The sequence below is a fragment of the Pseudopipra pipra genome, chromosome 7 (genome assembly GCF_036250125.1).
Source record: "Pseudopipra pipra isolate bDixPip1 chromosome 7, bDixPip1.hap1, whole genome shotgun sequence".
Lineage (NCBI taxonomy): Eukaryota > Metazoa > Chordata > Aves > Passeriformes > Pipridae > Pseudopipra > Pseudopipra pipra.
Window position 1 is genome coordinate 27,251,475 of NC_087555.1, and position 11,526 is coordinate 27,263,000.

General features: G+C 41.4%; 1 protein-coding gene across 4 annotated transcripts in view; it reads left to right on the forward strand.

Moving 5' to 3' along the window:
* EPB41L5 (erythrocyte membrane protein band 4.1 like 5) overlaps window positions 1-10,930 on the forward strand; it is a 57,995-nt gene extending 47,065 nt beyond the window's left edge. For 3 of the 4 annotated variants that reach the window (XM_064661323.1, XM_064661322.1, XM_064661324.1), the window contains exons 19-26: window positions 841-969; window positions 1,528-1,589; window positions 2,230-2,340; window positions 2,902-2,995; window positions 3,935-4,012; window positions 4,841-4,882; window positions 5,279-5,409; window positions 6,097-10,930. In XM_064661323.1, coding sequence (XP_064517393.1) covers window positions 841-969; window positions 1,528-1,589; window positions 2,230-2,340; window positions 2,902-2,995; window positions 3,935-4,012; window positions 4,841-4,882; window positions 5,279-5,409; window positions 6,097-6,154 — 705 coding nt within the window. In that variant the 3' untranslated portion in view covers window positions 6,155-10,930. The remainder of the gene's footprint in view (window positions 1-840; window positions 970-1,527; window positions 1,590-2,229; window positions 2,341-2,901; window positions 2,996-3,934; window positions 4,013-4,840; window positions 4,883-5,278; window positions 5,410-6,096) is intronic. The other variant, XM_064661325.1, reaches the window with a different exon arrangement.
* Window positions 10,931-11,526: the final 596 nt, after the last annotated feature.

The following is an 11,526-nucleotide window of genomic DNA, read 5'->3' on the forward strand; positions in this document are numbered from 1 at the left end:
AACTTCTCTCCCCTGCTCTCTCTCTATGCAATGGGCTTCATTCCTTCTGGACACGCTGCAGTTGGTGCAAGTAGGAGTGCAGCAGGATTGTCCCTGCTCCAGGGAGTGCTGCAGAAATGCAGCACTTACCTCCAGGGAAGAGCCTGCCTAGACAGTGGCATATGGTGAGGAAAGCAGGACTCTGTCTCCCCCTGCTGAGTCATACCCTGAGAAGGAAGGTCATAAGGTTTAGTTTTCACTCAGTTAATTAACTTCTGCCACTAATCAAATAGCAATTAGTAGATTGAATGCTTAATTAACATTTTATAATTAAGAAATACGATTCACATAATGAAATATACTGTAGTGAAAGGTATCTCATTTTTATTTGTCTTCATTATGTCTGTGGCTGCCATTTTGCTCTGATATAATCAATGGCTGAAGAGGTAGCTAATAGCACATTAATTAAACTGTTGTTCTAGTTTACAAGTGGATTTTAAAGTAAAAATTTCCCCAATTTGCATTCCAGAGTAAATTATCAACTTTTACTTAGGCCATAGTGATATGATATATAATGGCTGCTGTGTTGATCTCCTATCAGTAAACTAGGCTGTGGTTTTAGGATGCACTTCATTTCTCGCACACTGTATTTTTAGCACAGCATTTTTCATCTCCACGTTTAAGCATTGTGCCTTTTTTACTTTGTGTTGCTGTGACTTTACAACTGAGTTCCAAAATAAAGGAAAACATTTGCCTCCTTTTCAGTATAAATCTGCTGACTTTCCTTTCACTCAGAGCCCTATTGTTATTTAGAGATTTTCATATGGGAACTGCTTCTAATAAAGATCTTTTCCTGTCTAGGATGAAGTGGTGAAGTTGACAGATAAATGTCTTAACAATGCAATCGAGAGCCCAATTGTAGCAGCAAAGTGGCTTCCAGCAGATCTCAAAAGCAATATCCTGAAGGCCCAGGCAGAAGCAGGTCACAAGGTAAATGCTCAGCTGAGTAGGACTGTGACGCTCTCAAATGTTTTATTTCTCTTCAATTGCCTGATGTTGGAGACGGTGCCTTGCAGATAAGGGTGTTCCAAGAGCCTTGTCCAAGGCAGAGTCAGAGAGCTTTTCAGCCTTTCTTCACAGTGATAGTTGCCCAAGGAGGAATATCCATCTTTGATGATACTCAACAAGTAACTGGACAAGACCTTCAGCAAGCCCTGGTTTGAGTGGTCACTGAGCCAGATAACCTCCAAGGGTTGTCTTCTAACCAAGCAGTTATTCCATGATTCTGTGACTAAGACTGTGCTTCTTGCATGTTGTAGTAAATTCTTTAGCAAATAATGGTATTTTATTTGGTTATCTTGGTGAATTATTTTTATGTCTGCTCTGAAGTTTTCACACAGAACTGATGTTTTAAGTCCCTGAGCTGTAGATGAATAGGACGTTTTTGTTCTGGGACAGAGACACTCAGCTCTACTGTGAATCCCAGAACAGATACAAGATGGAAACAGGTATCAGAAATATATGTCTGTGTTCATTTCTTCCTCTTAGGTTATAAAAGATGACAGCATGACAGGTGTCAAGAATTCTAATATTCAAGATGCTGCTGCCAGGTACTGAACAGATTTGGAAGAAACAGGTGATGTAGCTACCCAAGTACAGTGCTGAGAACCTGCAGCTCAGTGGGCTCTGTTAGTGGCTCAGTGATAGCTGCATTTTACCTTTGCATAGTGTAGCTTAACTGCTGAGTGTGAAGTGCTTTCAAAATGAAAACCAAGACTGTAGTTTTGTTATTTACAAGGTAATGCAGATGCTCTTTATTCTCCCATGCTTTAATTTGATGAACATGGTTGCAACAGCAACTTCAATCACTGTAGTTATTTCTGATATGTGAATAGCTTCAGTGTGGGGAGAGGGGGTGGGTCTGCTTACAGCAACTGTTTTCTAGTGGAGAAGAAGATTGTGTACAAACCTCTGACACTGACAGTTGTTTTCCTGAGAATTATTAAATCTCAAATGATTGCTGGGTCCGGTGCAATTGCAGGCATTGAAAAAATTCTAAGGGTTACAACATCTAATTTCTTGACCATTTGTGAAGATGAAGATTACATCTCAGACCTCAGATGGTCATACTGAACAAAACGTACATGAAGCAATCCCCAAACTATGCTGTAACAAGTGATTCATGAAGAGCTTTCCATGGAAGGTTATACCTGTTTTTTGGTTTGTTTGTTTTTTGTTGGTTTGTGCCAGGAACATTCTCCTGTCAGGCAAATCACAGCATAGCCCCCCAGCAACCAGTCCAGTATTTCAAGACCCAAGAGAGCTGCTGAAAGCAATCCCTGCTTCAAACACCTTTGTTCCGTAAGTGATTCTGGAGAAACATGTTTTTGGGGTAAGGGGACCATGTGGAGATTATCATAAACAGGTCTGAAAAGATGAGGAACAGTTGCTGAGCATTTAGGCTACATCTAACTAGGCAGGTTTACCAATGCACCCTTAATTCCTGTTGCAGCAGTTAATCAGTGTAGGCCAGGCCTTGGGGTGAGTATCCTAGCAAGCAGTAAGAGAATCTCTTTCATCTTCTGAAAGGACTGAGATGCCTGACATCCTGGTGCCCCTGGCTCTAAAGAGGAAGATAAGAGGATGACAGGAAAGGCTTCAGGCGAATTAGACATGAGGGCTGAAGAAACTCCTCTGAGATAGAAGACATCGATACTGTTGGGTCTATACACAGCTGTAGCTGAAACTATGACAGAGAGCAGTAATCTGTGGAGGTAGTTGGAAGGCATTTACGTTAACATACAGATATCAGTCTTTTGTCTGCCTCAGTGGAGTTGGTGTTAAGTTTCTGGGCTAAGTGGGAAGCAGCACTATTTTGTACTAACCAGGCAGGGTGCTAATGAGAATGTTTTCTCCTTTCAGTAATGCATTGAATGAGGACAATGCTGCCTCTAACCACGAGGACCTGCTAATTCCAGCTAATCTGGCTCTGGCTGAGGAGGCTGCTGTTTCAAAGGTATCACCACCTGCCAGCCTGGAAGGTTTCTGTGTCACATTCTGAGCTACTGATGCCTCCAGGCAAGCCCAGCAGACCTTGCCGCATGCCTCTCATAACTCAGTGAATACCAGGCGCCAGTGAATGCCAGAGAGTGCTTTCTGGAGCAGGCAGGGACACTGCATAGATCTCTCCAAAGGCCATTTCTGCATGTTCTTTCAGGTTCTTGGCCTGACACTGTTTTTTTTCCAAACTGATTGATTTTCTCACACTGGTGGGAAGCCTCTTACATGCCAATGATTTGATGCTCCAGGAAAGAGACTGTAGGGTTGAAATTCTGACATAGGCAGTTCCTATCAAAATAACCACAGAGGGAAAAGTTTAAATTGAAATGTTTAATTGTTATATTCTGGTTCCCTTAAGGATAAGCTAATTTTTAACTCCATGAAACGCACAAAGTAATTCAGGGGTCAGCTTTCCTTTGTCCATCTCCAAAAGAGAAGTGGAGTCCAGCAGTGGACTCTGCTATTATTTCAGCAGACTGATGGGTTGTTCTGGATGACTAAAGCACCATGACCTGTAGCTGTTTTGCCTCTAAACCAGTATTATGTAGTTGATCCCACTAAAGAATTACGAATTTCATCTTCTGAGTTCAAACGCTCAGCTCACAGACCTTGCTGACCTTGTGGAATGGCACAGTACCCCACCTTTGGATAGGAGGATGGGACAGTGCACTGCTTGCTGACAATGGCAGTGATGTTGTTTCTAGTACATTGGTGAGAATAACTGAAATTAAAAGGCTATTAAAAAAGCTCACATGGAAAGATTTGAGAAAACAGGCCTGAAAAACAGTGGTGTTCATTAAAGACACTGGTCTATAACTTGAGAAGCCACTAGAGTATTCAGCAGACCTATGTGGTTACTACTGGGAATTCAATTCAAAACTGATTTATTCCATAGAGCACTCCAGATGACCAGGACGTTTCCTTAACATCACTGACAGAGAATCTAATTGACTTTACAGAAGCCACACCTCGGGTAAATGTATTTCAAAACCAAACTTCTTCCTTCACACATATAGTGGTTTTTACTCATGAACTCTCCTCTGGCTTTAGTTTCTGTCTGCCAGGCTTGGATCTGCTGCAGTGGAATGAAGTGTTGGACATGGATCACTGCATATGTGCCCCCTACCACTTGTAGGGTGGCTGATACAGGGGTTTAGACCTTACAGCTTTGTAAGAGAAGTGAAGGAACCTGAAGAGTGAACTTGTATCTGTGCCACAGGAACCTCTAATCTTATTTTAGTACACCTGCAAGTGTCAGCCTGCTTCTCAGGCTTTTGGGTATACATAACACTTCAGAAATTATATGTAAATGTGTATATACACATATATATGTATACATATATACACATATGCATATGAAATAAATACTCAAAAATTAAGCTTTTAATACAAATCAGCCCTTTTATGTAGATAAAAAAAAATCTCTTACAATCTGCGCTGGCAAAATGGAGTTACATTGCATGCACCAAAAAAGAAGGGGAGAAGAAGAACCTTTAAACTGTTCACAGAAGTATGCTCTTAGTTAATGTTGTCCACAAAGCACTAAAAAAATAATGGGTTCCATGACCCTGGGGAAGGGAGGGCTGAGCTGACGCTGCTCCCAGTGTGTCTGTGAGTGAGTGGGACTGGCTGAGCGGGTGCCACACGTGCATCTCATCACTGCTGTGGTGCAAAGACTAACAAGAGGCAAACATCTGAGATTGTTTTAGGGAGAAGTGTTGTTTAGGGAGGCAATATTATTTTAAGAATGTTCTCTGCTACTTCCAACCTTTTCATTGAGCTTTTGTTTGCTTTTTTGTAGGTGTCTTCCCAGCCCATCGTAGCACCGAGGTGGTTAGTGCCAGTGAGTTGCTTGACCATTCCTTAGCAGTCAAATAAAAAAGAAAGCTTTTGTCTTCATTAAGAAACAGGAGTTCAAGTAAAATAGTAAAATACAATAATTTGTAATAATATGAAAGCCTATAAAATAATGTACCAGACCAAAAATAAAGCAAACTAATTGGGCTGGAGTAAATCAGACAACATACATGCCCTGTTAATAGTTAAACTTCATTTTTGCTGTATTGCACTGCAGGTAAATACCGTAAAATTTCTTTAAGAATTTGCATTTAGTGAAACCCAAACTGGAGGTTGACGAATCTTATTTTTTCCAGTTATAAATAAATCATATTGAAAAATTAGCTTGTCTTGTCCTGGCAGGTTCTTATTTCAGTTTTTTGTTTCATTCTCCCCCATTCAGACAGGACTGATTTCCAACGGGCCTTTGGGAAATGATTTTGCCTTATCCATGAAGGCAGCGAAAGGCAGCACAGAGACTCTGCTGTCAGCTGGATTGACACCATCCCAGCAGACAGCTGAAGTCCTTGCGAGGTAAGATCTCCTCAGCACTCACTTCAGAAATCTCTGTGGAGTGGGAAGGAAACCTGTGCCCCTCCTGCTTCCACTGGTCATTTAGACACAGTGCCTTGTTTTGCTGTGCTTATAAACTGTAGTTTGTGTCTCACTTTATAGCATTTGAAATATTACAAATAAGTAGAACAGCTAATATGTATATATTATCATTTCACTTCAGTTTTTTTCCTTATGTGCTAACATGTTCTAGTATTGGATTAAAATTATGGTACAGATAAATTTTCTGAGAAATCTCTTTACAGTGTTTCAGTACCTGTCAGAGGATTGGTGGGGGTAGAGAGGGATGTCTCCCACTTATTTTCAAGCTGTAAGGATGTCAGAAAACCAGATTGGTAGAAGCCTTCCCCCTTGCTATTCCATTCTGCCACACTGAGGAGGGAGAATGATGGCAGTGATGATCAGTCCTTTCAGCAAACACTCTAAAAGAGTGGCAGTGATGCTACTGCTGCACTGTTTGAATGTGATTGTTTGCTCTTCTGTAATTGTCCATTAGAAAGGTTTATCCATTGGTCTCATTAAATTAGGAGGTGAACAGCCATTAATGCTCTTTGGAGCAATACTCACCTTTTTTTTTTTTTAATGCATCATGGCAGACCTTTTTGGAGGAATGTATTTACAGAGCCTCATTTTTTTTTCCTCTTTTAGCCCAGTTACTGAAGATGCTACAGTAAGAACAAAATGTTTACTCACCACTGAACTCTAGAAGAAGGAGTTTCTGAACTTCTCACCTTGTAAAAACTCAAATCTTCTAACACATCTCCAAGGGATCCTTCCAAAAGACTTGCTTGGGATCAAACTCATGTTGAATGGGAGTCAAACAACCATCTGGTTTGCTAGGATCCAGGAAGAGACTCCTACATTTATTGCAATCTAACTGGAATTTCAGTCTAAACCGGGATGTAAAACCACATACACGTTTGATCTTCTCCCTTGGGAGGAGCAAAATGTCCCACTGGAGCTAGTTCTGAACTGAGGAACAGAAAATAGTTGTGTTCTGCTCATGCTGGGTTTATTGTTACTTACCCTGTGGAAGGCTCTCACTGTGATGTGGGGTGTGGTGTGAGCTCGGTGACCGCTGTAGAGTGATTAATATCGCAGAGATTAAGAGAACTCATAGGGCCACCTCGTGGCCATGCTCTGTACAGGGACTCACAGTGGTGACTGTTTCATATGGCCAAGGACATGTTCTTCTGTGTGATTATTCCCTCTGTTTTTCCTTCATTTTAACAACACATACTCTCCTTTTTGGCCTTAAACACCTTAATAATCCTTGCACCCCTTGTTACAGTACGTGGAAAGCATGAAAATCTAGTCCATCAGTGACCAGCTACATTGACTGGATTTGAGCTGCTGCTCATTGCAACCAGGAAAATGAAAATTGACCTGCCAAACAGCTTATAGCATTAGCAGACTACAGCAGAGGTCTCACATTTGGCACTGATTATTTAATTTCCTATATGACTCAAATACATCTGTTTTAGGCTAGAGATGTGTATGTTTTAAATGCCAAATCAGGGAATGTATAAGTACAGCTTGCTTCAGGAACTGCTTATTGATTAGTTTTGTTGTCTTGTAGGACTAGAAAGGAAAAGAATTTCTTTGTTTCTCTTCATACTATTTCTGAGTGTTTTTTCCAGATGCTGTGCTTCAGGAATACTTGCCAGGTATTTTTGCGGCATGAGGGTACAACTAGATCAGTTCTTAACGCCACCTTGAATCCTGTTTCAAGTGTCATCTAATAGTTTTATGTGGAACAAAGAATAGAAAGAATAGGGTGAAAACAGGAAAAAAAGATGAAAAATTCCTGTAAGCAGTTCATGTCTCGCTAGAAGGAAGGTAAGAGCACACACTCCACAGAGCTGGCGAAGGCCTTTTGGTGCTCAGGTGAAGTAGAGGGTACAGTTGAAAGAGATCATATGAGCCCTGGGCAGCAATATCCTCACGTGGACATGGAGAGGTGAGCACGTGGACCCTGAGGATACAGCCTGTGAAAAAGGTCAACGCAGAGTCAGAGGGGAGGAGAAATAAAGATGATGAATTCCACATCTAATAGGGAAGCACAGATGAAACAACTGGGATCTTTCTTAGGAAGAGGTTTGTACATACGACTGTGGTTTGAGGATGTTTTCTGCATAGTGCTGCTGTTTATAAATATTTATATGCAGGTGGTTCTTAGAAACAAACTTAAATGTGAAAGTTGATTCTGGAACCTGTATGCACAACTTCATTTCTGCCCACTGGCTGTGGGCATGTGTCTCAACATAAACAAAGATTTGGACCAAACCACTATGGATTGTGCAAGTAAGCTGGGTGCCCAGTGAGGCTGCTTTGTTCAGACCAAGGCATTCTTGCTGCTGTTGCTTTTGTGCTCTTCTTTGCAAGATGCTGAGAGTGTTAAGGAAGAAGCCACCTGGATTTTGCGTGGCCCACTGCCACTCCTCAAAACCCCCGAGGCCTTAATAGAGAAGTGTAGGAACCAGAGAAAGCGCTTAGGACTGACATACCACAGTGACTCTCTGCAGACAATGATTTGTAGCCATTGCCTCAAGAATCAGAAGTCAAAATGGGTGGCAGGTGCTGCAGGTTCCCCTCCAGTCAGCACCTGAAGCGCTGCATGGGCAGGTCCCCACTCTGCCAGAGGGGAGCCCCTGTTCTGGACCAGGCAGGCGCAGGGTTCCTGCTCACCAGCCCTTCAGTTCTGTCATTGCTACTTCCAGTTTATATTGGCTTTTCTTACACTTTTAAGTCTGAGCCTTACTGCTTATTAAAATGTAGAAGATTCACGATTCAAATATCAAATGTCGTAGTCTGGATTAATAATGCAGTTGCCAGCAAAGTTCCTGCAGGAAAAGGGAAGCTATGGTTGCAACAGTCTGCTTCCTGCACAAAGCCAGGACTGTGTGGGGAAACTTGGCACTAGCTGTTGATCTGTTTGCTCAGCAGCTGAGCTGGCATTCACCAGCTACATGTGTTGGGTTTGTAAATAGACAGAATGAAGTAGCGTTTTCTTAGGCATGTTTGATATTTGACTCTTCCCATTGGGTTCAGGAGCTCTGTGAACTGTCAGCTTGAATTCCTCCCAAAAGTGGAATAACAGAAGTTTACAGTTTTACAGCACTGCGTGTTGAATACCAGCCTTGGATTCCTCCCAGGCAATTACATACAGCAAATAACAAGTAAATAACGTGTGGTGAGTGTGTCCCCCTAAAATCTAAATGGTACCAAGTAGCCAACTGTTATTTCAGCATGGTTGGGATAGTGGTGATTGGAGGGGAATGTTGTAGTTACACATATTTATTCACACACAAATTTCAAAGGGTGAGGCTTTCCTCAATTTTCAGAGGACTCATATTTGAAAATTTTTACTTAGAAATTCAAAAATTTCAACTGTTAATTTGGGAACCTGCAATTTCTAATAGATTTTCAACCAACTCTTTTCAGTGATATCTGATTATACTCAGAGCAAATATTCACTCCATTTAAGTCAATGTAGCTTACTTAGCTAACCCAAATCATTGCTTCTCTAGGAAGCCTGGCAAGACCAAGGTCACAGGTTTGTGATCTGAACATCCTGCAGTTTGGCATCACTGTTTTGCTTTGAAACTAGAGGTATTGTGTTGTATCATGATTAGCTAGCAGGTAATACAGCATTGCTCAGCACCTGCATTTTATCAGACACAAATACGGATAATTGTTCCTACAATTAGTGTTATAAAATATTAATTAATGCTTTTATACTACTGAGAAAAAAGGACTTTCTTACCATTGCTATACTATTGATTGATTGGCTATAGGGTCCAAGCATTCTCTTAAAGTTTATTTTTTGGTATTTATTTAAAGAGATTTATAAATAAAACTTTTGTGTGAATCTGGTATCAGGATGCTGGCAGGTCTGCCAACCACTTAAAAGCTCTAAGAGTTGACAGGAATGAATTAATGCATGTTAAATGATTTGGTCTAAAAGTGATTTTACTCCAGTCACACTCTATAAGTGATTAGAGTAAAAGGTTTTATAAAATCTTAACATTTATAGTAACAACACCCCAGCCCATATCTCAAACTAATTAACCTTGGGGAGATGCATTTCAGTCTCACCCATTTAGTCCATCAGTCTGTGTGTGTTTCCAGGCTTTTGAGTGTTAAAATGTGGGAGTTCAGGCCTTCTTACACTGGAAGTAAGGGAATATCTTCATTGATTCAGTGGTAAAGGCATTTAATATCAGGTATGTTATATGACATAAAATATCTACTTACCTGGTAATCAGTTATGGCTAATGAATTAGCTGGAATGTGTTTGGCTTAAATTCCACTCATACATTGTCAAAGACAGACAGCTGTGTAAGAGCTATGTTTTGGGCAATTTTTTGGGCACGCAACTTTGGCAAGAAAATTTGCAGCCCTGTTAGAGGAGCTCAGGTGAACAGTCCAACTATGTTTGGGTCTCTATCTACAAGCTGTTTCCAGTCCTTGCCTGCTCTGCCTTTGTCTGCACCCTGCTCTTTCTCATTTCATGAAGCAGAGAAGTACTGTTAGGAGGAGCATATCTTTCACAAGCAGCACTGGATGTATTTTTCACATTGTGAACATGTTCTGGTACACCCCAAATCTACTGGTGAAGTGTTAGCACCTCTGTTTCATGGCCAGCTAGCATTTAAAGCTCTATCTAGGCACATACAGTGTTTATTAGTTTAAAAAGTTGTAGTGTGTATATATATATATATATATATAGCTGTCGGACATGGTAACATCACTGCTTTGAAATGCAGCTGGACAATCATAACTTTTAAACCAAAAAATAGAAACAACCCATGGTAATGGCCTTTCAGTGATGCAGGTGTGATCCATGTGTTTGGTCTGGGTGTTGGCACTGCAGATGTGAGTTCAGGGCCCTCCCCACGGTGCCCTCACAGAGGCGGAGCCAGGGGGATCCCGCTGGGTGCTGCAGTGGCTCCAGTGCTCAGGGGGTTGATCCAGGTGGTCAGCACAGCCTGGTGAAAGCCAGTGGGGGGGGCACTGCCTCTGCAGCACTGCTGGACCCCCCTGCAGCAGGGAGCTGCAAGATTCTCCTACAAAACTCACCTCCTTTTGACTGCTTGGCTTGAGCACTCTGTTTCATAAAGACACCTCCTCACCACCACCTATAACTGGACAAACTTATTTTTAAAGTATGTAAGAATGAATATTTTTTTAGCTAGATATTTTTTGTTAAAGCCACACTAACTACTGTATTTTTACCTTTTATATGTAAAGCTTGGCAATAGCTCTCAATGTATAATTTATTTGTTGGGTTTTTTATAAAACGAAGTGCACCCTCTTGCTTCTGTTTCACAACACTGGTGATGTATGAACTGTCTTAGGCACTGCACTGAGAACTGTATTGAAACTGTACATGGGAACAAGTAGATTTGTAGTCCACTGAACCCAGTCTTCAAATGTTTATACTGTAGTTTTGTCTTAAATATACCACATCAGTGCAAAAGTCTTGCAGAGTCATCTTTAAGCACCGCTGCATTATACTGTTATGGCAGTAAAAGGTGGGTCACCCGGGGCTGGGGACACAGGCTGTGCAGGGAGGGCCACTGGGCTGCTGCTGTAAACTTAATTTGTTGTCAGTTAAAGCATAACTTAAGGTGGCACCTAAACTTGCAGGTAGATGCTAAAGAATGAAATGCCTTTTTTCCAACAGAGCTGAGATTGGCCAGGAGGATCAGGTGTCCAGTGGTTTTGAAAACCAAAGTACCGAGGCGTGCGCCCAGAGAGGAAGCTTGAGTTGCTGAGTGTGGTTCCACAGCATGCAGGCCAGTTAACTGAGCAAACCCACTTTTATCTCCAACAAGGGACTGGTTTGTGTTTGAAGTACAGTAGTGCTAATGACTGTTTAAAGGAAACTTTTTATTTCCAACCCCTGACTTCGGTGAAATGATTAAGAAGGCAGCAAAGGACAGCCAGACCATTTGATCATCTTCATTTCTCAACAATTAATAAAAGTATCAAAAGAAGGAGAAAAAAATTCCATCCAAATGACTAAGGTCATGGGAAGTAATTTCCCTCGTGGCACAATTTATTGTGTAGGTC